We start from the raw sequence: 27,504 nt of genomic DNA on the forward strand, positions 1-27,504 counted from the left end.
GTCTCAGGGTGGAGCAAAGAGCTATGGCTGATCCTCAGCCCTCCCCTAGGAGGCCCCTGAGTCTCAGTGTCCCTAGGTAATCACTGCAAGTACCTCTAAGAGAAAGCTGCCCTTGAGTTCCGCCGGAAGCCTGACAGTCCAGTTTCTCCCCATATGAGTCTGGGTCCCCAGAGTCTCGCCCGGAACTGGAGTTCAGAGCCGTTGGGAGCTTGTGTCTCCCTCCCAATTTAAAAAGACAACAACGTACTCAGTTGCCAGCGTGCCTCCATACCTCTGCACTTTACTTCCACACCTCCTCTGAGTCTCAGTGTGCTTTTCTCTTTCCTTCTAGTTGTAGAATTTCCACTCAGCCAGCCTTCCTGTGGTTCTGGATGATGTCCGTTTTGTCTTTTAGTTGTAGTTTTGAAGTGGTTGTGCAAGGCAGCAATTTCAGGTGTTTACCTATGCCGCCATCTTGGTTTCTCTCTTCTTCTTTATCTTTTTTCGAAGTTCTGTAGTTTTCTGACTACAGGTATTTTACCTCCTTAGTTAAGTTTATTCTTAGGTATCTTAATTTTTTGTTACAATGGTAAATGGGATTTTTTTTTTTTTTTAGTTTCTCTTTCTGTGAGTTCATTGTTGGTGTATAAAATTGCCATAGATATCTGGGTGTTAATTTTGCATCCTGCTACATTGCCAAATACATTTATTAAATCAAGTAGTTTTTTGATGGCGTCTTTGGGGTTTTGTATGTACAATATGATGTCATCAGCAAATAGTGACAGTTTTACATCTTCTTTTTCTAATTCAGATGCCTTTTATTTCTTCTTGTCTGATCGCCATAGCTAGCACTTCTGGTACTATGTAAAACAGCAGTGCTGAAAGTGGGCATCCCTGTCTTATTCCTGTTCTTAGGGCAAAAGTTGTTAGTTTTTGCCCATTGAGTATGATGTTGGATGTAGGTTTGCCATAAAATGCTTTGATTATTTTGAGATATGATCCCTCTATTCCCACTTTGCTGAGAGTCTTTATCAAGAAATAGTGTTGGATTTTGTTGAATGCTTTTTCTTCATCAATTTATATGATTATGTGATTTTTGTCTCTCAATTTGTTTATGTGATATATCATGTTTATTGATTTGCCGATATTATAGCAGCCTTGCATCCCCGAAATAAATCCCACTTGGTCATGGTGTATGATCATTCTAATGTAATGCTGCATCCGACTTACTAGAATTCTGTTGAGGATATTAGCAACTATGTTCATTAGAGCTATTGGCCTATAATTATCTCTTTCTAGTGTCTTTATCTGATTCTGGAATTAGGGTAATGCTGGCTTCATAGAAAGAGTTTGGAATTGTGCCTCCCTCTTGAATTTTTTGGAATAGTCTGAGGAGGGTAGGTTTTAGTTCTTCTTTGAATATTTGGTAAAACTCCCCTGTAAAGCTGTCCAGTTCAGAGCTTTTGTTTCCTGGAAGTTTTTTTGATGACTGTTTCAATTTCCTCCATAGTTATAGGCCTATGCAGATTTTTTAATTCTTCCTGATTGAGTTTTGGAAGGTCATATTTTTCTAGGAATATGTCCATTTCGTCTAGGTTGTTCAGTTTGTTGGAATAGAGTTGTTCATGGTATTTTTTTTACAGTTCTTTCTATTTCTGTTGGGTTGGTTGATACTTCACCTCTTTCATTTCTGATTTTATTTGGGTCCTCTGTGCTTTTAGGAGAGTCTGGCTAGAGGTTCATCAATCATGCTTATCCTTTCAAAGAACCAGCTCTTGGTTTTATTGATTATTTGTATTGTTTTTTTTTTTTTTTTTGTCTCTATGTCATTTATTTCTGCCCTGGTCTTTATTATTTTTTCCCTTCTGCTCACTCTGGTTTTTCTTGTTGCCCTTTTTCTAATTCTTTAAGTTGTAGAGTTAGATGATTTATTACTTTTTTTTTTTTTGCTTTTTTTTTTGAGGTAGGCATATAGAGCTGTGAACTTCCCTCTCAGGACTGCCTTCATTGTGTCTGATAGATTTTGGATTTTTGTGTTTTCATTGTAATTTGTTTCCAGGATGCTTTTTTTATTTCTTCTTTAATCTCTTTGTTAAACCAATCATTGTTTAATAGCATGCTATTTAGCCTCTAAGTGCTTTATATTTTTTATTTAATTTCTAATTTCATTCCATTGTGATATGAGAAGATACTTGATAAGATTTCAATCTTCTTGAATTTGAAGTGACTTTGCCTGTGTCCCAATATATGGTCTATCTTTAAAAATTTCCTGTGTGCACTTGAGAAGAATGTATATTCTCCAGTTTTGGGGTGAAACGTTCTGAATAAGTCAATTATTTCATTCTGATCCAGTGATTCGTTTGGGATTGCTGTTTCTTTGTTGATTTTTTTTTTTGTCTAAAGGATTTATCCAGTGATGTCCATGGTGTACTAAAGTCCCCTACTAAGATTGTATTGCTGTTGATCTCTCCCTTGAAAACTTCCAGAAGCTTTTTCATGTATTTGGTGCTCCTGTATTGGGTGCATATATGTTTACCATGGTTATATCCTCTTCTTTTAGCGATCCCTTTAGTATCATGAAGTGGCCTTCCTTATCTCTTGCTATGGCCTTTAATTTGAAGTCTATTTTGTTAGATATAAGTATTGCTACCCCAGCTTTTTTTCATTTCCATTTGCCTGAAAGATATTTTCCCATCCCTTCACTTTCAGTCTGTGTGAGTCCCGTGTTCTGAGGTGGGTCTCCTGTAGACAGCAAATATATGGGTCATGTTTTCTTAATCATTCAGCTACCTGATGTCTTTGGATTGGAGTATTTAACCCATTTACATTTAAGGTTATTATTTTTTCCATTTTTTAATTAAGGTATTACATGTGTACATATCTTCCCATTGACCCCCCCACCACACTCCCATACATGCCCTCACCCCCCAATGTCTTGCATCCATTGGTTAGGCTTATATGCATGCATACAAGTCCTTCAGTTGATCTCTTATATCCCCCACCTCTCCCTAACCTTCCTCCTATAATTTGACAGTCTGTTTGATGCTTTACTGCCTCTGTATCTATCTTTTTGTTCATCAGTTTATAATGTTCTTTATTATCCACAACTGAGTGAGATCATGTGGTATTTTTCTTCCATTGACTGGCTTATTTCACTTAGCATAATGTTCTCCAGTTCCATCCATGTTGCTGCAAATGGTAAGAATTCCTTCTTTTTTATGGCAGCATAGTATTCCATTGTGTAGATGTACCATAGTTCTCTAATCCACTCATTTGCTGATGGGCACCTAGGCTGTTTCCAAATCTTAGCTATTGTAAATTGTGCTGCTATGAACATAGGGGTGCATATATCCTTTCTGATTGGTGTTTCTAGTTTCTTGGTATATAATCCTATAAATGGGAATACTGGGTCAAATGGGAGCTCCATTTTTAGCTTTTTGAGGAAACTACATACTGTTCTCCATAGTGGCTGCACCAGTCTGCATTCCTACCAGCAGTGCACGAGGGTTCCTTTTTCTCCGCATCCTCTCCAGCACTTGCCATTTGTTGTTTTGTTGATGATAGCCATTCTGACAGATGTGAGATGGTACCACATTGTCGTTTTGATTTGCATCTCTCGGAAAATTAGTGACTTTGAGCATGTTTTCATATGCCTCTTGGTCTTATGTCTTCTTTCAAAAAGATTCTATTTAGGTCCGTTGCCCATTTTTTTTATTGGATCATTTATTTTCCTTTTATTAAGTTGTATATGTTCCCTGTAGACGTTGGAGATTAAACCTTTATCAGTGATAACATTTGCAAATATGCTCTCCCATACAGTGGGCTTTCTTGTTGATGGTTTCTTTTGCTGTGAAAAAGCTTTTTATTTTGATGTAGTCCCATTTGTTTATTTTCTCCTTGGCTTCCATTGCCCTAGGGGCAGTATCAGTGAAGTTCTTTCGGCATATGTCTGAGATTTTTCTGCCTGTGGATTCTTCTAGTATTCTTATGGTTTCCCGTCTTATGTTTATGTCCTTTATCCATTTTGAATTTATTTTTGTGTATGGTGCAAGTTGGTGGTCTAGTTTCATTTTTTTGCATGTATCTGTCCAATTTTCCTAACACCATTTATTGAAGAGACTGTCTTGACTCCATTGTATGTTCATGCCTCCTTTGTCAAATATTAACTGAGCATAGTGGTTTGGGTCGAAATCTGGGTTCTCTATTCTATCCCATTGGTCCATATGTCTGTTCTTGTGCCAGTACCAGGCTGTTTTGAGAACAGTGGCTTTGTAATACAGCTTGAAATCTGGTATTGAGGTCCCTCTTACTTTGTTCTTCTTTCTCAGGATTGCTGTGGCTATTCGGGGTCTTTTTTTATTCCATATGAATTTTTGGAGAGTTCTTTCTAGGTCTGTGAAATATGCCATTGGTATTTTAATGGGGAGTGCATTGAATCTATAGATTGCTTTGGGTAGTATGGACATTTTAATTATGTTGATTCTACCAATCCATGAACACGGTATGCTCTTCCATCTATTTATGTCTTCCTCTATCTCTTTTTTCAATGTCCTGTAGTTTTCTGAGTAGAGGTCTTTTACCTCCTTAGTTAAGTTTATTCATAGGTATCTTAATTTTTTTGGTGTGATGGTAAATGGGTTTGTTTTCTTAGTCTCTCTGTAAGTTCACTGTTGGTGTATAGAAATGCATAGATTTCTTTGCGTTAATTTTGTATCCTGCTACATTGATGAATTCATTTATTAAGTCTAATAATTTTTTATGGAGTCTTTAGGGTTTTCTATGTACAGTATCATGTCATCTGCGAATAAGGACAGTTTTACTTCTTCTTTTCCAATTTGGATGCCTTTTATTTCTTCTTCTTGTCTGATCACAATGGCTAGTACTTCCAGTACTATGTTGAACAGGAGTGGTGTAAGCGGGCATCGCCATCTTGTTCCTGTTCTTAGGGGAAATGGTTTTAGTTTTTGTCCATTGAGTATGATGTTGGCCGTGGGTTTGTCATATATGGCTTTTATTATGTTGAGGTATGATCCTTCTATTCCCACCTTGCTGAGAGTTTTTATCAAAAATGGGTGTTGGATTTTGTCAAATAATTTTTCTGCATCAGTTTATATGACTATGTGGTTTTTATCTCTCAATTTGTTTATGTGATGTATCACGTTTATTGATTTGCGGATATTGTACCATCCTTGCATTCCTGGTATAAATCCTACTTGGTCATGATGTATGATCTTTCTGATGTACTGCTGGATCCAATTTGCTAGAATTTTGTTGAGGATTTTGGCATCTTTGTTCATGGGGGATATTGGCCTGTAATTGTCTTTCATTGCGTTGTCTTTATCTGGTTTTGGTATTAGGGTGATGCTGGCTTCATAGAATGAGCTTGGAAGTGTTCCTTCCTCTTGAATTTTTTGGAATAGTCTGAGGAGGATAGGTTTTAGTTCTTCCTTAAATGTTTGGTAAAACTCCTCTTTGTAGCTGTCTGGCCCCGGGATTTTATTTGCTGGAAGTTTTTTAATGACTGCTTCAATTTCTTCCATAGTTATTGGCCTATTGAGATTTTTAGATTCTTCCTGATTGAGTTTAGGAAGCTCATATTTTTCTAGGAATATGTCTATTTCCTCCAGGTTGTCTAGTTTGTTGGAATAGAATTGTTCATAATATTTTTTAACAATCCTTTGTATTTCTGTGGGGTCTGTTGTTATTTCTCCTCTTTCATTTCTGATTTTGTTTACTTGGGTCCTCTCTCTTTGCTTCTTGGTGAGCATGGCTAGAGGTTCATCAATCTTGGTGATCCTTTCAAAGAACCAGATCTTTGTTTTGTTGATCTTTTGTATTGTTTCTTTGGTCTCTATGTCATTTATCTCCACTCTGATCTTTATTATTTCCTTCCTTCTGCTTACACTGGGCTTTTCTTGTTGCTCTCTTTCTAACTCTTTGAGTTGTAGGGTTAAGTATATTATTACCATTGTTTCTTGTTTTTTGCCGTAGGCTTGTGGAGCTATGAACCTCCCTCTCAAGACTGCTTTCACTTTGTCCCATAGATTTTCAATTGTTGTGTTTTCATTGTCATTTATTGCCATGTTTTTTATTTCTTCTTTGATCTCTCTGGTAACCTAGTCATTGTATAATAGCATGCTATTTAGTCTCCAAGTGTTTGATTTTTTGGGATTGTTTTTATTGTAGTTGATTTCCAGTTTTATGCCATTATGATCTGCAAAGATGCTTGATATGATTTCTATCTTCTTGAATTTGAAGAGACTTTGCCTGTGTCCTAATATGTGGTCTATCCTTGAAAATGTTCCATGTGTGCTGGAGAAGAATGTATATTCTGTATCTTTGGGTTGGAATATTCTAAAGATGTCAATTAAGTCTATGTGATATAGTGTGTCATTTAGGATTGCTGTTTCTTTGCTGATTTTTTTTTTTTTTGTTGGTTGATTTATCCAGTGGTGTCAGTGGGGTATTAAAGTCCCCTACTATGACTGTATTGCTATCATTCTCTCTTGATATCTTCCAGAAGTTGTTTTATGTATTTGGGTGCTCCTGTATTGGGTGCATATATGTTTACCAGAGTTATATCTTCTTGTTGAATTGCTCCCTTTAGTATTATGTAGTGCCCTTCCTTATCTCTTGTAATGGCCTTTACTTTGAGGTCTATTTCATCAGATATAAGTATTGCAACCCCAGCTTTTTTCTCATTTCCATTTGCCTGAAAAATGTTTTCCATCCCTTCACTCTCAGTCTGTGTGAATCCTTTGTTCTGAGATGGGTCTCTTGCAGACAGCAAATATATGGGTCATGTTTTCTTATCCATTCAGCTACCCTATGTCTTATGATTGATGCATTTAATCTATTTACGTTTAATGTTATTATTGACAATTACATGTTTGTTGTCATATTTTTCCTTAGTGTTTGTGTTTCTTCTTGCCTTTCTCTTCCTTCTTTTTACAGCAGTCCCTTCAGCATTTCTTGCATTGCGGGCTTGGTAGTGATAAACTCTCTTAGTCCTTTTTTGTCTGTGAAGCTCCTGATTCCTACTTCAATTTTGAATGATAGCCTTGCTGGGTATAGTATTTTTGGATTCAGTCCCTGGCTTTACAACTCTTTGTAAATTTCATTCCATTCCCTTCTGGCCTGGTGTGTTTCTGTTGAGAAATCAGTTGATATTCTAATAGGAGATCCCTTGTAGGTAACTTTCTGTCTCTCTCTGGCAGCCTTTAAGATTCTTACTTTGTCGTTGGTGTTTGCCAGTTTAATTATCATGTGTCTTGGTGTCAGTCTTTTAGGGTTCATCTTGTTTAGGACTCTATGTGCTTCTTGGACTTGCATAGTGTTTTTCTTGCCAGTATCAGGGATGTTTTCTGTCATTATATCTTCAAACAGGTTTTCTATTCCTTGCTTCTCTTCCTCTCCGATACCCCTATTATGCGAATATTGTTTTGTTTTGTGTTGTCCCAAAGGTCCCTTAGGCTCTCCTCTTGCTTTTTAATTCTTCTTTCCAGTTGCTGCTGTGTTTGTGTGTTTTTTCCAACCTTGTCTTCTAATTCGCTGATGCGGTCCTCAGCTTCTTCTAGTCTACTGTTTAAGCCTTCCATTGTGTTCTTTATTGCAGTTATGTCATTCTTCATCTCCTCTTGGTTCTTTTTCATGTTGGTGACATTCTAATTTAGCTCCTTATAATTCTCATTGAGTTGTGTGTATTTGTCATCCAGCCTTTTAAATATCCTTATAACCATTACTCTGAATTCTTTCTCTGTTAAGCTGCTAGCCTCAATTTCATTTAACTCCCTTTCTGGTGATTCCTCTTTTCTTTGCTTTGGGGGTTGCTTTTTTGTCTTCCCATGTCTTCCTGTAATTTTTTTAATTGTAGATCTGTTTGCTTTGCTACCCAGGTTCTTTTGGGGATGGTGCTACTGATGTAATCTCTCAGTTCTCCTGGGCTTGGTAATCTAGTGTAGCTCCCTTCTTGAGCTATTTGGGTTCTCTTGATGCAGGCCTGTGAACTTGAGAGGCACAACTGCTGTATCTAGAAGGTCAGCAGCTGTGGAGGCGAGTGTCCCAATTTTTGCTGTCTTGTACCCTTAGTTGAAATCACGCTTGCCCAGTGGGGACTCACAGTGGCACCCAGGAACCATCTGTTGCGGTGATGGGTTTCTGTGGGTCTGCACTCTGGAAAGGCATGACTGTGGTGTCTAGAGTTCTGTAGTTGTGGGGTGGGCATTCTCAGCTTTTGCTGCTGTACCTGTGGTGGATATGTGCTCACTCCCAGTGGCGGCTCACAGGGGCACCCGCAGTACGTTTGCCTGCAAGGCACACTGAAGCTATCTGAAGGGCCCTGGCAGTGTAGCCGCGTAATTGAGGCGTCTGTGGGCAGGTCTCTACGATGAGTGAATTCAGAATTTCTACTGCAGGGGGGGAGTGTGCCCCTGTTTGTTCAAGATCACACCCAGGGAGAGCTCACAGTGGCTCCCACTAGTGTCCTGTGGGTAGATGGGTTCAGGGTGCCTGCCTGTTGGAAATTCACATCTGTGGAGGTGCATTTGCTGGCGCTGAGCTCTGACACACTCTGAGGGGTCCTGGCACTGAGGTTGAGCTGCTGGGGTGAATGTGGGCAGTTATTCAGGAAGAGGGAGTTCAGAATTTCTACTGCGGGGCAGCGCATCCTTGTCTGTACATAATCACACCCAGCAGGGGCTCAAAGCAGCTCCCCAGAGGACCCTGTGACTATATGGGCTCAGGATGCCTGCCCTTTGGAAATGTGCACGTCTGTGGCAGTGAGTTTGCTGGCACAGAGCTCTGACGCACTTTGAGGGGCCCTGGCACTGAAGTTACCCTGCTGGGGTGTCTGTGCAGGTGTTGAGGATGAGTGAATTCAGAATTTTACTGCCGGGGGCAGCGCGTCCCTGTTTGTCCAAGATCACACCCAGCCAGGACTCACAGCAGCTCCCACAAGCGCACTGTGGGTATATGGGCTCAGGGTCCCTGCCAGTTGGAAGTGCGCATGTGGACTAGTGGTGCATTTGCCTGCGCAGAGCTCTGACACACTTTGAGCAGCGGCCCTGGCACTGAAGTTAAACACCTGGGATATATGTGGGCACTTATTCAGGAGGAAGGAGTTCAGAATTTCTACTGCAGGGCCGCGTGCCCTTGTCTAAACGAAATTACACCTGTGGGGGCTCCCAGTGGCTCCCAGGTGCTGCCTATGGGAATGGAGTGCCATGGCTGCCTGCACGCGCTAGAAAGGAGTGAATGTTTTGTCTGGAGTTCTGCCGCTGGGAAGGGGGAGGTTGCACTTACTGCTGCCGAACGGTGCACCTTTGGAGGTGGAGGTCCCAGGGTCTGCGGGTCTGCGGGTGGGGTAACAGGATTTTGGCTGGAGTGGCTGCTGGGTCACAGGGCAGTTCCAAGGCCTGTCTGGTTGGTGGTGTTGATGAGTTCCTAAAAAAAGGCCGTTCTCCCCTTCAAGATGGCGTGGGCTCTGTGCTGGAGTCCCGCAGTCTGGGGAGTGCCCGCAGAGGTGGTAGTCTCTCCTTGTCTAAGACAGCCTGTCTGCCAGCCCCTGCTGCTCCTGTGAGATTTTACTGTCCCTTACTCAGTCACACACACACCACACACATCTACACACTCTCCTTTCATAACCTCACTCACTCACTCACTTCCTCTCCCTCACCTCCGTCCTGCCAGCCGCCATCTTCCTCCCCATATTGACAGTAGCAGTTTTTATAAGGTCATTCTGAGGCTTAAATGAGACATTGCATAAAAAGCACTAAAGCATAGTGTCTGCCACTTAATATAATAATTGAGTGTTAGCTATAATAATAGATGCACTAAATTCTTAAGGTTATTATTGACTAGAGGCCCAGTGCACGAAATTCATGCACTGGAGTGTGTGTCCCTCAGCCCAGCCTGCACCCTCTCCAATCTGGGACCCCTACCGGGATTGGGCCTAAACGGGCATTCCGACATCCCTCTCACAATCCAGGACTGCTGGCTCCCAACTGCTCGCCTGCCTGCCTTCCTGATTGCCCCCAACCACTTCTGCCTGCCAGCCTGATCACCCCCTAACCACTCCCCTGCCAGCCTGATTGATGCCTAACTGTTCCCCTGCCAGCCTGATTGCCCCTAACGGCTCTCCCCTGCAGGCCTGGTCACCCCTAACTGCCCTCCCCTGCAGGCATGGGTCCCCACCAACTGCCCTTCTTTGCAGGCCCAGTCGCCCCCAACTTCCCTCCTCTGCGAGCCTGGTCACCCTTAACTGCCCTCCCCTGCAGGCTTGATCACCCCCAACTGCCCTCCCTTGCAGGCCTGGTCCCTCCCAACTGCCCTCCCCTGCTGGCCATCTTGTGGCAGCCATCTTGTGTCCACATGGGGGCAGCCATCTTGTGTTGGAGTGACAGTCAATTTGCATATTAATCTTTTATTAGATAGAATAAGTACTTGTTTGTAGCCATTTTTATTCTTTATGCCTGTGTTCCTTCTTCCTTTTCTATTTCTCCTTTTTACTAGTACAACAGTCTCTTACACATTTCTTGCATTGCTGGCTTGGTAATGATAAACTCCCTTAGCCTTTTTTTTTTTTTTTTTTCAGGATGCTCCTGATTTTCCCTTCAATTCTGAATGATAGCCTTGCTGGCCAGAGTATTCTTGGATTCAGCCCCTTGCTTTGCATCACTTTGTATACTTCATTCCATTCCCTTCTGGCCTGATGTGTTTCTGTTGCGAAATCATTTGATAATCTAATGGGAGATCCCCTGTAGGTAACTCTCTGTGACTCTCTTGCAGCCCTTAAGATTCTCTCTTTGTTTTTAACTTTGCTATTGTAATTACAATGTGTGTCTTGGTGTAAGTCTTTTTGGGTTCATCTTATTTAGGACTCTGTGTGCTTGTGTGACTTTTTTCTTCCCCAAATCAGGGACGTTTTCTGTCATTATTTCTTCAAATAAGTTTTCTAATCCTTGCTCCTCTTCTTGTCCTTCTGGCACCTCTATTATATAGATGTTGCTTTGTTTCTTGTTGTCCCAAAGCTCACTTAAGCTCTCCTCCTTCTTTTTAATTTTTTTCTCCAATCTCTGTTCAGATTGTGTGTTTTATTCTACCCTGTCTTCTAAGTCACTCATTTGGTTCTCCACTCTTCTAGTCTACTGTTGAAACCTTCCATTGTGTTCTTTATCATAGCTGTATCATTCTTCATTTCCTCTTGATTATTACATCTGTTGGTAAATTTCTCATTCAGCTGGTTTAGGAACTGTATGACCCTTACTCTGAATTCTTTCTCTGACATACTGATTGCCTTCATTTCATTTAGTTCCTTTTCTGGCGATCACGACTTTTCTTCCCTTTGGGGGTTGTTTCTTTGTCTCTCCATTTTCTGTCTCGTTTTTGCCCTGGGCTCCATGCTTGGGGTTGAATGACCTAGGACTCACTAGCCTGGAGGCTGGGTCTGCCTTGAGTTTCACACCTTTATTGTCTCTGCTCTGAGTTGTAACCCCTTTTCCCCTGGTTCTTGTCCTTCAGTTGTCCACTTCACATTCTTGCAGTTGGCGGGTTCACATGCACAGTTCCTCTGGTGTGTGACTCCCTGTGAGGTCCTAGAGCCCTCTGGTATGCAATTCATTGTGTGGCCCCAGCACCCAAGAAAGGATAGCGTCCTAGGACCTTTTGGCAGCACACATATAGTGTGGTCTTGTGACTTGTGGCTGGGCACACCAGGTCACACCAGCAGCTCTCACCTGGGCTGGGGGTAGGGTGCATGCTGGCAGACAGCTCTGTCTGTGCTGGGGGTGGAGTGCTCGCTGGCCAGAAGCCTCTGACCATGCTGGGGACAGAGCCTGCACTGGTATCTCTTCTTAAAAGTAATAAATCTAAGTCTAGTTTCGTAAAGAAAATTAATTCCAAAATTATAGGGTGATCGCAATAAGAGGATCTCTGAGTTTTAATATTTTGGTATCAGAAACAAATTACTCTTCTCTTAAAATTAACAAAATCGTTTGGCTCAGTAAAAGGAAAGCTGTCTAGAAAATGATTGCTACAAAAGAAAATCAAACAAGCTATTCTGTGGCTTGTCATATTATTTGTTAAAAGGCCATGAGCTCATGAATGTTATGTAGAATTAAGGCAGTTTAAACTGTTAAAGGATCTCTAGTTGTTTCCCCTGACTTAGTGGAGATACACAGTATATGAAATTCCACCTGAAAAACATGCAGCTCAATTTAAACTCAGACCATAAAACAATATATATAATCCCAACAAAGTCTGACTTCAAAAGAATGTTCTTAAACATGTCAATTTCTCAGTGAATCACCCAAGTAGTATCTTACCTGCTTTATCTCACTTTTTAACTGCATGATCCCAGTTCGTTCAGTTTTGGTAGCTCCAACAGCACCAATCTCATGAATAGAAATGGCAGGGCTGATATGTGAATCAGTGGAGCGCACTGGATAGCATGATAGATTAAAGATAGAGGGGACAATCAGGTTCAATTTTTTTCTCCACCACATTTAAAAAGACTTCAATGTATGTCTTCCTTTTATGTTAATTTTTAAAACACACATACAAGTATAACCTTGCTATTCAAAGTGTGGTCCATGGACCAGCAGCATCAGCATCACCTAGAAGCTTCTTAGTAGAATCTTAGGCCTCACTCTGGACCTTTGGTCCAGAATCAAAGACTGCATTTTAGCAAGTTCTCCAGGTGCAGAGTAAGGCTTGAGGAGCACTGTTTCAAAGCCTTCTTTTACCAATCCATGTTTTGGTATCCATCCAGCTGACATTATATATTTACTTATCCTAAACCTAAAAGTTGAGCATGGGAGATAACCATTTTCATTTGCTCTGATGATTTAGGTACTCAACACCAAGTGCAGATGAAAGACTAATTTGTGATGGGATCCTAGATGTGTTTGAATTTAAAGGTGCATCAGATGCACTGTAGCAGCTACACACACACATGTACATATGGGTTGTTTGTTGTCCTAAAACAGAAACTTCAATTTAGGATAATTTAAGGGAATGGATAAAGCAGTTTAAAACAACACATGAGCCCAGCCAGTGTTTCTCAATGGTTAAGTGCAGACCTAGGAACCAGGAGGTAGAGGTTTGATTCCTGGTCACGGCATATGCCAAGGTTGCGGGCTTGATCCCCAGTGTGGGGCATGCAGGAGGCAGCTAATCAGTGATTCTCTCCCATCATTGATGTTTCTATCTCTGTCCCTCTCCCTTAAAAAAAAATAAAACAACACATCATAGCAATCTACTTAGTTGATACTATCATTTAAGGGAAAAAGTGAGAGATACAATGGTTTCCAAATCTGGTTCCAGAAGAATGCCTTGCTTTGAACTGTTTATATATTAGGGTTCTATTTATTTTTGGGGAAAAGGTTCCTCAGATAAAAAAAATACACTGTAAAATCAATGAGATATTTAAATACTCTGAAATGAAAATTCAATCTTACCACTGCGTTCTACTCCAAACTCCTTGCCACTGAGAATGTGATGCAGGAGGCTCTTCATGGCTGAAGGGCTGAGATTCATCAGGCCATCTGTGGCTTCCTCAGCTAGTCAGCAGAAATGTTAGGGCAGAGATATTTCTAATTGGCCTGCATACCCACCCTATATTTCTCTATTTTCTTTCTTGTTTAGAATTTCTTTCTAAGTCACTTGATTGGAAGAATAAAATAACAAAAATTTCTAGTACCATACTACCTAGATATTAAGTCTGTAATTGATTGATAATAATTTAAGGACTGACTATCCAGTTTATGGATTAGCCAGGTCCTTGATTTCTTTTTCACACCCCTCCACACCATTAGGATACTCAGCAGGACTTTTATTTGAAGGTGGGAAGAATGAAAGGAGAACAATGGGATTGGAACTAATCAGAGAAAGGCAATGAATGTAATGAATGAATATGCAGATGGACTGAAATAATTAAAACTTGTCAGCCTGGAAATACAGAGATGTAAAAGATAATAGATATGAATCCATAAAATTATAAAGAATGTTGAGAAGATAACTTAAACTTGTTCATCAGCATCAGACATTTATTAAGAGTTTTCTACATGTGGGTAATGATTTTATGCAATGTTAGTACTAACAGGTATGACATGATACTTGACCTTGAGTGGCTGACCAATTATTCGGGAGAGATTGGATATGTAAACAAGATAGACAATAATAAAACATGGCTATAGTAAGTGCCAAATTATGGTTGATTAAATTAGTGGGAAGTACTGCTGAAGTAAGAGATAGAGGCCAGACTAATGAGGATCTTAAATATCAGACTCAGGGATCTTAACTTTATACTACAAGAAATAAATAGCCATCGTTTTGATGAATCCACAGGAAAAAAAGACCCATAGCAGCCACTTAAGGAAAAGTGAAAAATGTTTGTGGGTTGATCCCTCATTTAGGTTTATTACTGAACTAGAGGCCTGGTGCACAAAATTTGTGCATGGGGGGGTCCCCTCAGCCCAGCCTGCACCCTCTCCAATCTGGGACATCCCTCTCACAATCCTGGACCGCTGGCTCCTAATCGCTCACCTGCCTGCCTGCCTGATTGCACCTAACTGCCCCCCCTGCAGGCGTAGTTGCCCCCAATAGCACCCCCCCTGCTGGCCTGGTTGTCCCTTACTGCACCCCTGCTGGCATGATCGCCCCTCACTGCCCCCCCTGCCGGTCTGGTCACCCCCAACTGCCCCTCTGCAGGCCTGGTCACCCCATGCAGCCTGCTGCTCGGTCATTTGGTCGCACCTCACTAACCCCCCTGCCAGCCTGGTTGCCCCATGCAGCCTGTTTGGTCATCTGTTCGGTTGTTTTGGATGCGATGGTCACTTAGCCTTTTATATATATAGATAATCAGACCCTCATAAACACCCATTATACCATAGCTAGAGAATACACATATATAATACATGTAGTCTGCATCAATGTGCTAAACTAGAATTCATTTGGAATCAGGCAGACTTGGACTCATTTTCTACTACTTATTAGCTATGTAACTTTGGGTAAGTTGTTTAACCTGAGTTTGTCTCTTTATGGGTAGAAGTAGGACAAAAATACCTTCTCCAGAGGGTTGTTGTAAAGATTAAATGAGATAATGCATGTAAATATAAAGCAAAAAGCATAGTATCTGGCATATGATAAGTATAAAATAATCATTAACTCTCTTTCTTTAAAGGGTTATTTAAATATAAATTATCTCATGTAATTTAGGTTAGACTCAAAACAATAAATTTAGGTACTTGCTAACAGCTCAATTAAAAATCTTTTAGGAAAATTTAACTGAAGAATGGCTAAAATTGAGTTTAGCTACTGTAATTTTGTTTTTGTAGGTAATCCATAGTTCTTTCCATTCTTGTTGAAATAAAACAAATACTCATGGAGAAAGTAGACATGCCATGGAGGTCCGCATTCCTCCCTTCACTTTATACAATTCTGCTCTACAGAGCTTCAGAGTCTTGTCAAATAAATATCAACAGAAATATTGCCTTTCTTTATTCAATCCTGATGTTGACTAGACAGAATACTAACACTATGATCAAACTGTGGTGACTTAGTGTGGCATCCAGAAGCTGCACTGACTGAGTCAGGATCTAATCCAGCCTGTCACTATCAAGCTCCATGTATGCTAGGAATTAGGAAGAATGTAGTGATTTGGAGCCCCCAATAGGGGAGTTTTGAAGTTACAGAACTAATTAAATTTGTCACAATATCAGTTTCTTTATTTGTATAGAGACTGAATAACCAAGGGACAAGATTGCTATATGCAGCTTTTGCGCTACTCATAAATATGTTTTAGCTTTCTTCCCCTCCTGATCACAGACTTACATTAAAAGTAAATTCTGCCTAAAATAGTTGCTAAATTGAATACCTGAGCATCGAAGGGAATGGGCCAGTTCTGTTGTCATAACTTGTATGATCAGACCAATTCGAAGTCGAAACATTTCAGCAAAGAGGCCAGGTTGAGTTCGCATATACATAGCTAGATATACCATTATTTCCTGTACATGGAATGGATATAGACAAAAATTATGGCCCATGCTTCACAAGGCCTATTTTGTGGTCAAGTGCCACATCAATTAAAAACAAAATTTAAAATATCAGTCACCAGATTAGGCTTTCTAATTCTACTCACCTGTGTCAGGATTGAAATGCTCATGTCCCCTTCACTGGCTTCATCTATCAGCTGAGTGAGCACTTCATAGGGCAGAGGTCTGAGGAAGACAGTAAAGAAAGACAAAATCCTGTAATTACTTAAGCCTAAATCTACTGAGAAAATAAAAAAGCTCCTCCCAATTTCAAGCCACTGCCTCAATATCTCATCATTACCAGTAGCATATATGCTGGTTCTTTCAGTCTTCAAAATTCATTGCCTCCCCAACCACTCTGGCCCATATCAACTCAAGAGAGTTCTGCTCTCTTATCTAAACCTGGAGTGCCTTTCCCCTATAAAATTTTATGTAAACCTCACTATATGGTGTCCTTCCAGACTACTTTTTCAGGATTAATTGTTAACATTTGACAAGTAACTATTATGGCTAGAAAGTAATCAACTAAATTTAAGCTGTGCCTTTTGGAAGCTATTTTATTACTTTACTAGAGGCCCAATGCACGAAATTCATGAAAGAGTAGGCCTTCTTTCCCCTGGCTGCCGGCACCAGCTTCCCTCTGGCACCTGGGACCCGGGTTTCCCTCTGGCCACTGGCAGGCACCCAGGACCCAGGCTTCCCTAGCAGAGGGAGGCCCCACCTACCCGCCACAGCCCACAGGTGGGTGGCCTGGGCCTCCCTCTTTGGGGCAATCATGGAGCCCCCTGATTGATCACCCCACCGGCCGGTGGCCTGGGCCTCCCTTGGTGGGGTTATCATGGGATGATGGCTGGCCCCTGACCAATCGCATCGCACCTGCCTAGGCTGGCCTGGTGCCAGCGGGTGTCATAGTGTGGTCCTAGATTGTTGTCCAGACGGTCGTTCCGCTATTCAGCCATCTGGTCTAATTAGCATATTACTCTTTTATTATTATAGATAATCACACCTTATAAAGTTATATTGATTTTCTATAGTTCATCAGTTTACACACACACACACTCTCTCTCTCTCTCTCTCTCTCTCTCTCTCTCTCTCTCTCTCCTCTCTCTCTCCACACTTCTGACTCTCCTGTTGATACTAAGTACTTTGGAGGCATGGGGCATGGAGTATGCCCTCTTCTTCTTTGGGACTGCCTACAGTACAGGTATACCTCACTTTATTATACTACTTTACTTTATGGTGCTTCATAGATATTGAATTTTTATCAACATTGAGGCAAGACCCACCACCAGCAAAAAGATCACAACTCAATAAAGGCTCAGATGATGGTTAGCATTGTTAACAATAAAGTATTTTTAAAATTAAGGTATGTACATTTTTTAGACATAATGACTTTGGATATTCAGTAGACTACATAACCTTTATATGCACTATGAAATAAAAAAAATTCTGTGACTCACTTTATTGTGATATTTGCTTTATTGCGGTGGTCTGGGACTGAACCACAATATCTCCAAGGAATGCCTGTAGTCACAAAATTAATCTGATTTGTGATAAAATATTCTGTTTTCCAAGAGCAAGGTATAATTGATTGAATGTGTCCCCTCAATGTTCATATGTTGAAATCTTAACTCTAGTACCTTAGAGTGTGACCTTATTAAGCGAAGGTTATTGTGTGGGCTCTAATCCCATAGAAGTGGTGTCTTTATATAAATGGGAAATCTGGACACAGAGAGACACACACAGAAGAAAGAAACATAAAGAGGCATAGGGAGAAAACAGCCATCTATACTCCAAATAGAGAGGCCTGGAACAAAGTCCAAAGAATAGATGATTTTTTTGTGGGTGTTAATTCCAGTTGCCCTGGTGTTTTTTTGTTTGTTTTGTTTTTGTTTTTCCTTTGAATGAGAGGTTTGGGGAATCCAATAAGAAAACAAAAACAAAAAATATCAAACCAAAAAATGAAAATCAAAATACATTTGCATGTTACTCACTGTGAGTTTTCTCTTTCATTTACTCTGTTATTATCAACATTCTCATGCTGAGAAACTCACGCAAGTAGGACATTATTATCCATTGACAGATTAGGGCAAGAGAACTGGGATCAGTTCACAAAGCTCCTTAAAGACTAAGAGAAACTTGACCAAACCCAGGCAAAAGCCATACTCACGCAGAGATAGTCTTCTCTCGAGGTTCTGGAGGGAGTCCCACTGTCAAATGTTTCTGGTGGGAGAGAAGGTCTGTGCAGGCCTAAGGAGAGACAGCATAACAGCATTATCCTTCCCATAACATCTCAGAGTTCCATGAAAATTAATCTTTTCTGCCTAGAAGCCTTTGCTCCCCCTTAATTTAATCACATACGAAACATACTTTCTCAGGAAATACCATGAAGATCAGAAAAGAGGGATTTTTAGGAAGGAACAATGAGGTATTTTATCTCCTAAGGGGTAGGAACATGGCCTAGTGCATATTTATTCTTAAGATCTAGAATTCTTATAGTTTACAACACCTCCATAAGTCTACAGTTTACATGCTTCAGTATATTTGCAAACAAAAAATTAACTGAATATCAGAAATTTTATGTAGGGAATATAGTATTTCAAATGATCAGAGGCTGTGGTTGCTTTAAAAGACAATTATAGAAACCAATTTTTAAAATGTCCTCCATTTAGATTTGGTGCCAATTTAAGAAGAATTTATAGTACCTCATCGAGTGCTTCCACCTTCTTCCTTAAGATTCCAGAGATATACCGGATCAGGCCCCAGTGACGGATTTCTCCAACTTTGCTATATAGCTCAGTAAGCAGCTCTCTAACTGTTGCACTCCCTTCATCATACAATCCAGTGTCCCAGTCAGGTCCCCTGGAATGTTAAAGACAAGCCTACATTAATTGTAAGTAAAGTTGTCAGCAATAATCTTTTGTTTCAGTGTTATAATGGATATATCTGTTTTTGATAGGTCTCTCTTTCAATAGAAAATGAATATTATTAACTAAGAATCCTTGTAAAATTCTAATTAGTAGTCAGTCCCAGAAGTAAAATACCTAGACAAGAATAAGTCTTAGTTTCAGCTGTGTTTTGACAAAATTAATTACTTTACCCTCTTCATGGACTTCAATGGTGCTGATAATAAAGTCAAAGATTTCATTTAACCACTGAAAGTTCAGAAAGTAGCCACATAGGGAACTAATGAAGAAATAACAAGGATGAGTGCTTATTTTTAAAGGATACAGATATGTTATTGTTGTAAAATTTACTATAATACAAATCAGCTGTGAAGTACCATAAAAGATATATAAAGTACTGTGAAATTGGGAATTTAATATGTGATAAAGGTAGATTATTTATTAAATGATAGTAAGACAATCAAATAGCCATCTGAAAAAGAAGTTGGATCCATGCCAGAATTCCAAATGTATCAAATATTTAAATATAAAGGTACTAGAAAAAAACATAGGAGAACTATTTTATAACTTTGGAGGTAAAAGGACTTTTAAACTATAAACTATATACCAGAAGCCATAAAAGACTGATACATTTATATACATAAAAACAACCAAATTCTTACTGCAAAACCACTGTAAGCGGAGTCATAGGAAAAATTTCCAACTGATAAAAATATTTGAAATTCATAGGCTAATTTTCCTAATATATAAAGAACTCCAAGAGAGTGGACTCTTCCAGGAACTCATCAGCACGACCACCCAGACAGTCCTTGGACACTGCCCTGACCTGGCAGCCACTCCAGACAAAATCTTGCTTACTACCTGCAGATCCAAGGACCCTGGGACCTCCACCTCCAAAGGTGCACTGCTCCCACAGCAGTAAGTGCAACTTCCCTGCTCCCCAGCAGCAGACCTTCGGACACCACATTCATGCGTTTCCAGTGCGCAGGCTTCCAGGGCACACCATTCCACAGGCAGCTTTTGGCAGCTACCGTGAGCCCCCGCTGGGTGTGATTTTGTACAGACAAAGGCACGCTGCCCTGCAGTAGAAATTCTGAATTCCCTTTTCCTGAATAACTGCCCACAGACAACCCAGCTGCGCAACTTCAGCGCTAGGGCCCCTCAGAGTGTGTCAGAGCTCTGGGACTGCAAAGGCACTGCCACAGTTGTGCACTTCCAAGAAGCAGGCCCCCTGAACCCATCTATTCACAGGGCACCCTGGGGAGCCGCAGTGAGCCCTGGTTGGGTGTGATCTTGGATAAACAGGGACGCACTCCCCTGGCAGTAGAAATTCTAAATTCACTCATCCTGGACAACTGCCCACAGGCGCCCCGATTACACGGCTTCAGTGCCAGGGCCCTTCAGAGTGCTTCAGTGCGCTGCGCTGGCAAACACACTGCGGGTGCCCCTGTGAGCAGTCACTGGGAGCGCGCAACTAGCCAACTACAGGTGCAGCAGCAGAAACTGAGTCTTCCCACCCTACAGCTGCAGAACTCTGGACACTACAGTCACAAGCTTTTCTAGCGTTCAGGCCTCTCAAGCCCACCCCTACATAGGCAGCCCTTGGGCATTGCTGTGAGCCCCTGCTGGGCACACACTTATACAAACAGGGATGCACTGCTGGGCTGCAGAAACGCTGAATTCCCTCTTCTAGGATACCTACCCACAGACACCGCAATCCCATGGCTTCGGCGCCAGTGCGCTTCAGAGTGCATCAGTACACCCTGCTGGCAAACACATTGTGGGTGCCCCTGTGAGCTGCTACTGGGGGCATGTGTATCCAACCACGGAGGCAACAGCAAAAGCTGAGTTTGCCCTCCCAAAAACGACAGAACTTTCTGGACACCACAGTGGTTCCTTACCAGAGCGCAGACCCCCTGAGCCCCACGACCCCAACAGACAGTTCCTAGGTGTCACTGTGAATCCTTGCTGGGCACATGCGATTTCAACCAAGGGCACAAGACAGCAAAAATTGGGACACCCCCCATCCATGGCTGCTGACTTCTAGACACCACAGTTGCATCTTTCCAGCTTGCAGGCCTACATCAAGAGAACTCAAATGGCTCAAATAGGGAGCTACACTAGATTACCAAGCTCAGGAGACTTGAGAGATCACACCAGTACCACCATCCCCAAAAGAACCTGGGTAGCAAAGCAAACAGATCTACAATTAAAACATTACAGCAAAACATGGGAAGATAAAAAATCAATCCCCAAAGAAAAGAAAAACAGGAATCACCAGAAAGGGAGTTAAATGAAACTGAGGCTAGTAACATATCAGAGAAAGAATTCAGAGTAATGGTTATAAGGATGCTCAAACGGCTGGATGACAAATACACGCAACTCAATGACAAATACACACAACTCAATGAGAATTATAAGGAGCTAAATGAGAAGGTCACCAACATGAAAAGAAACCAAGAGAAAATGAAGAATGACATAACTGCAATAAAGAACACAATGGAAGGCTTAAACAGTAGACTAGAAGAGGCTGAAGACCACATCAGTGAATTAGAAGATAAGGTAGTAAAAAACACACAAACACAGCAGAAACTGGAAAGAAAATTTAAAAGGTAAAAGGAGAGTCTAAGGGACATTTCGGACAACACACAACGAAACAACATCCACATAATAAGGATACCAGAACTAGAGGAAGAGAAACAAGAAATAGAAAATCTGTTTGAAGAAATAATGACAGAAAAAATCCCTGATACTGGCAAGAAAAACACTATGCAAGTTCAAGAAGCACATAGAGTCCTAAACAAGATGAACCCTAAAAGACTGACACCAAGACACATGATAATTAAACTGGCAAACACCAACGACAAAGTAAGAATCTTAAAGGCTGCCAGAGAGAGACAGAAAGTTACCTACAAGGGATCTCCTATTAGAATATCAACTGATTTCTCAACAGAAACACACCAGGCCAGAAGGGAATAGAATGAAATTTACAAAGTGATGTAAAGCCAGGGACTGAATCCAAAAATACTATACCCAGCAAGGCTATCATTCAAAATTGAAGGTGGAATCAGGAGCTTCACAGACAAAAAAAAAGGGCTAAGAGAATTTATTACCACCAAGCCAGCAATGCAAGAAATGCTAAAGGGACTGCTGTAAAAAGAAGAAACAGAAAAACAAGAAGAAACACAAACATTAAGAATAAAAATGACCACAAACAAGTACTTATCTATAATAACATTAAACATAAATGGATTAAATGCTTCAATCAAAAGACATAGGGTAGCTGAATGGATAAGAAAACATGACCCATATATTTGATGTCTGCAAGAGACCCACCTCAGAACAAAGGACTCACACAGACTGAGAGTGAAGGGATGGAAAAAAATTTTTCAGGCAAATGGAAATAAGAAAAAAGCTGGGGTTGCAATAATTATATCTGACAAAATAGACATCACAGTAAAGGCCATAACAATAGATAAGGAAGGCCACTACATAATTCTAAAGGGAGCAATCCAACAAGAAGATATAACTTTAGTAAACATATATGCACCCAATACAGGAGCACCCAAATACATAAAACAACTTTTGGAAGATATCAAGGGAGAGATCAATAGCAATACAATTATAGTAGGGGACTTGAATACTCCACTGACACCAATGGATAAATCCTCTAAACAAAATATCAGCAAAGAAACAGCAATTCTAGATGACTCACTAGATCAGACGGACTTAATTGACATCTTCAGAATATTTCACCCCAAAGCTACAGAATATACATTCTTCTCCAGTGCACATGGGACATTTTCAAAGATAGACCACATATTAGGACACAGGCAAAGTCTCTTCAAATTCAAGAGGATAGGAATCATAACATGCATCTTCTCAGATCACAAAGGCATAAAACTAGAAATCAACTACAATAAAAAGAATGAAAAAAATCAAACACTTGGAGGCTATAGAGCATGCTATTAAACAATGACTAGGTTACCAAAGAGATCAAAGAAGAAATAAAAAGCATCCTGGAAACAAATGACAATGAAAACACAACAACCAAAACCTATGGGACACAATGAAAGCAGTCCTAAGAGGGAAGTTCATAGCTCTATAGGTGTACCTCAAAAAACAAGAAAAACTGGTAATAAATTATCTAACCTTGGAACTTAAAGAATTAGAAAGAGAGCAACAAGAAAAGCCCAGAGTATCCAGAAGGAAGGAAATAATAAAGATCACAGCAGAAATAAATGACATAGAGACCCCCACCCCAAAAAACAAAACAAAACAATACAAAAGATCAATGAAACCAAGAGCTGATTCTTTGAAAGGATAAACAAGATTGATGAACCTCTAGCCAGGCTCACCAAGAAGCAAAGAGAGAGGACCCAAATAAACAAAATCAGAAATGAAAGAGGAGAAATAACAACAGACCCCACAGAAATACAAAGAGTTGTTAAAAAAAAATACTATGAACAACTCTATTCCAACAAACTAGACAACCTGGAGGAAATGTACATATTCCTAGAAAAATACAGCCTTCCAAAACTCAATCAGGAAGAATCTAAAAACATGAATAGGCTGATAACTATGGAGGAAATTGAAGCAGTCATCAAAAAACTTCCAGCAAACATAAGCCCTGGACCAGACAGCTTCTCAGGGGAGTGCTACCAAACATTCAAGGAATAACTAAAACCTGTCCTCCTCAGACTATTCCAAAAAAATCAAGAGGAAGGAACACTTCCAAGCTCATTCTATGAAGCCAGCATCACCCTAATACCAAAACCAGATAAAGACAACACAATGAAAGACTACAGGCCAATATCCCTCATGAACATAGATGCCAAATTCCTCAACAAAGTCTAGCAAATCGGATCCAGCAGTACATCAGAAAGATCATACACCATGACCAAGTAGATTTTACCTCGGGGATGCAAGGATGGTACAATATCCGCAAATCAATAAATGTGATACATAACATAAACAAATTGAGAGATAAAAGTCACATAGTAATATCAATTGATGCAGAAAAAGCATTTGACAAAATCTAGCACCCTTTCTTGATAAAAACTCTCAGCAAGGTGGGAATGGAAGGATCATACCTCAACATAATAAAAGCCATATATGACAAACCCACAGCCAACATCATACTCAATGGGCAAAAACTAAAACCATTTCCCCTAAGAACAGGAATAAGACGGCGATGCCCACTCTCACCACTCCTGTTGAACATAGTATTGGAGATACTAGCCATTGCGATCAGACAAGAAGAAGAAATAAAAGGCATCCAAATTGGAAAAGAAGAAGTAAACTGTCCTTATTCGCAGATGACATAATACTGTACACAGAATACCCTAAAGATTCCATCAAAAAATTATTAGAATTAATAAATGAATTCGGCAATGTAGCTGGATATGAAATTAACGCCAAGAAATCTATGGCATTTCTATAGACCAATAGTTAACTTACAGAGAGACTAAAAAAGCAATCCCATTTACCATCGCACTAAAAAAATTAAGATACCTAGGAATAAATTTAACTAAAGAGGTAAAAGATCTGTATGTGGAAAACTATAGGACATTGAAAGAAGAGATAGAGGAAGTCATAAGCAAATGGAAGAAAATACTGTGTTCATGGATTGATAGAATCAACATAATTAAAATGTCCATACTACCCAAAGCAATCTATAGATTCAATGCACTCCCCATTAAAATACCAACAGCATATTTCACATATCTACAAAGAACTCTCCAAAAATTCATCTGGAATAAAAAAAAAGAGAGAGAGAGAATAGCTGCAGCGATCCTGAAAAAGAAGAACAAAGTAGGAGGGATCTCAATACCAGATTTCAAGATGTATTACAAGGCCACTGTTCTCAAAACTGTCTGGTATTGGCACATGAACAGACATATAGATCAATGGAATAGAATAGAGAACTCAGAAATCGACCCAAACCACTATGTTCAATTAATATTTGACAAAGGAGGAAAGAACATACAATGGAGTCAAGACAGTCTCTTCAATAAATGCTGCTGGGAAATTTGGTCAGACACATACAAAAAAATGAAAATAGACTACCAACTTACACCATACACAAAAATAAATTCAAAATGGATAAAGGACTTAAACATAAGAAGGGAAACCATAAAAATATCAGAGGAGTCCAAAGGCAACAAAATCTCAGACATATGCCGAAGCAATTTCTTCACTGATACCACTCCTAGGGCAATGGAAACTAAAGGGAAAATAAACAAATGGAACTACATCAAAATATAAAGCTTCCACATAGCAAAAGAAACCAACAACAAAAAAAGAAAACCCACTGCATGGGAGAACACATTTGCCAACAATATCTCTGATAAGGGTTTTATCTCCAACATTTACAGGGAACTCATACAACTTAATAAAAGGAAGACAGACAACCCAATAAAAAAATGGGCAAAGGACCTCAATAGATACTTTTTGAAAGAAGACATAAGGAAAGCCAAGAGACATATGAAAACATGCTCAAAGTCACTAATCATCCCAGAGATGCAAATCAAAACGACAATGAGGTACCATCTCACACCTGTCAGAATGGCTATCATCAACAAATCAACAAATGACAAATGCTGGCGAGGATGCAGAGAAAAGGGAACCCTGGTGCAATGCTGGTGGGAATGCAGACTGGCGCAGCCACTGTGGAGAACACTTCCTCAAAAAACTAAAAATGGAACTTCCAACCCTTCCATTTGACCCAGTGATCCCACTTCTAGGAATATATCTCAAGAAACCAGAAACACCAATTAGAAAGGATATATGCACCCCTATGTTCATAGCAGCACAATTTACAAAAGCTAAGATTTGCAAGCAGCCTAAATGCCCATCAGCAGATGAGTGGATTAAAAAACTGTAATACATCTACACAATGGAATACTACGCTGTTATAAAAAGAAGGAATTCCTACCATTTGCAACAGCATGGATGGAGCTGGAGAGCATTATGTTAAGTGAAATAAGTCAGTCAGAGAAAGATAAATATCACATGATCTCACTCATTTGTGGATTATAATGAACAACATAAACCTATGAACAAAAATAGATCTAGAGACAGAGAAGCATCAATCAGATGCTCAAACCTCAGAGGGAAGGAAGGGGAGGGCAGGACTTGTATGCATGCATATAAGCATAACCAATGGATATAGACACCCACCGGGGGGTGAGGGCATGAATTGGGGGGGGGGACAATGAGGGGATAAGGACACATTTGTAATACCTTAATCAATAAAGGAAAAAAAAGAACTCCAAACTATTAGATAACAAAATAAAAAAAATAAAAGCAAATCTGGCAAAACAAATACCGACAGCTTTTAAATATAGGAAAAGGTGATTGATGTCACTTATAATAAGAAACACTCAAATTAACCAAGATAATAGTTTTTTCATTTCTTATGTTGTCAAAATTCCCCAAACTTGATAACAATACATTGGTGAGGATTTGGGAAAATAGGCAATCTCAATATGTTGCCAGTGGGTGTGAAAATTAGATAATCACTTTGGATGGCTATTTGGAAATATATATCAATATTAAAAATACCTATATTATTTAATCTAGCAATTCTACTATTCATATATCTGTAGGACAAATTCCAAACATGAGAAAAGATATATGTGGTTAGGTTATTCACTATAGAATTGCTTGTGACAATGAATGACTGAAAAGAACCCAAATGTTTATCAATAGGAAATTATTCTATATGATTTCTGAGACTAGGTCATAAAAAGTAAAGCAGCTTCCACTTGGTCCTTTCATGGGATGCATACTCTTGGAACCTAGACACCATGCTGCAAGGAAGTGGAGAGACAGGTCATTTGTGGATATTCCAGGTAATAGCTTCAGCTGAGGTTCCATCCAACAGGCATTATTAACCCCAAGATTTATGAATGAAGGAGTCTCATGAGGATTCAGTCCCAGACACTATCAGACCACAACTGAATGAGGCCCCAAGTGAGAACTGCCTAGCTGAGCCCAAGCAAGCCCTAGACAGCCGTGGGCAAACTATGGCCCGCGGGCCGGATCCGGCTGTTCTATCCGGTTCTCTTGGTCTCTCCTCCGCTCCTTTACTTTGAATTTATATTAGTTCACACAAACACTCCATCCATGCTTTTGTTCCGGCCCTCCGGTCCAGTTTAAGAACCCATTGTGGCCCTCGAGTCAAAAAGTTTGCCCACCCCTGCCCTAGAATCATGACAGATAATTTAAATACTTCTTGTTTTTTAAATTGTAAGCCAGTGAATTTTGGGGTGACTTCTTAAGCAGTAACAGATAGATGAAATATGTAATGATTTTCAAAATATACAGTTTTAGTGAAAAAAAGTATGGTACAGAGAAATGTATATACTATGCTAACATTTGCATAAACAGGTATAAAAGTATACACATATATGCCTGTATTTATCTATATATGCATAAAATTAAATTCCAAGTAGATTAAAAACCTAAATGTTAAAAAATATATTAAAAGTAATTTTAAATATTTTGAAATTCTAAAGCAGTTATTATGTCCTTATGCCTTATCTCTTTTCATCTTCTCTATTTTTTTTATTACTCTGCTTTTAGCA

The 27,504-nt window shown here is 40.0% G+C and overlaps 1 protein-coding gene across 7 annotated transcripts in view; it reads right to left on the minus strand.

Annotated features, from left to right (window-relative positions):
• Positions 1-27,504, minus strand: part of PHKA1 (phosphorylase kinase regulatory subunit alpha 1) — a 349,029-nt gene that overhangs the window by 27,456 nt on the left and 294,069 nt on the right. For all 7 annotated transcript variants that reach the window (XM_080653241.1, XM_080653240.1, XM_080653242.1 and 4 more), the window contains 6 exons: positions 18,713-18,869; positions 18,178-18,257; positions 16,115-16,193; positions 15,851-15,980; positions 13,434-13,535; positions 12,300-12,415 (listed from right to left, as the gene is read on the minus strand). In XM_080653241.1, coding sequence (XP_080509367.1) covers positions 12,300-12,415; positions 13,434-13,535; positions 15,851-15,980; positions 16,115-16,193; positions 18,178-18,257; positions 18,713-18,869 — 664 coding nt within the window. The remainder of the gene's footprint in view (positions 1-12,299; positions 12,416-13,433; positions 13,536-15,850; positions 15,981-16,114; positions 16,194-18,177; positions 18,258-18,712; positions 18,870-27,504) is intronic.

Source organism: Plecotus auritus, assembly GCF_963455305.1.
Source record: "Plecotus auritus genome assembly, chromosome: X".
NCBI classification, from domain to species: Eukaryota; Metazoa; Chordata; class Mammalia; order Chiroptera; family Vespertilionidae; genus Plecotus; species Plecotus auritus.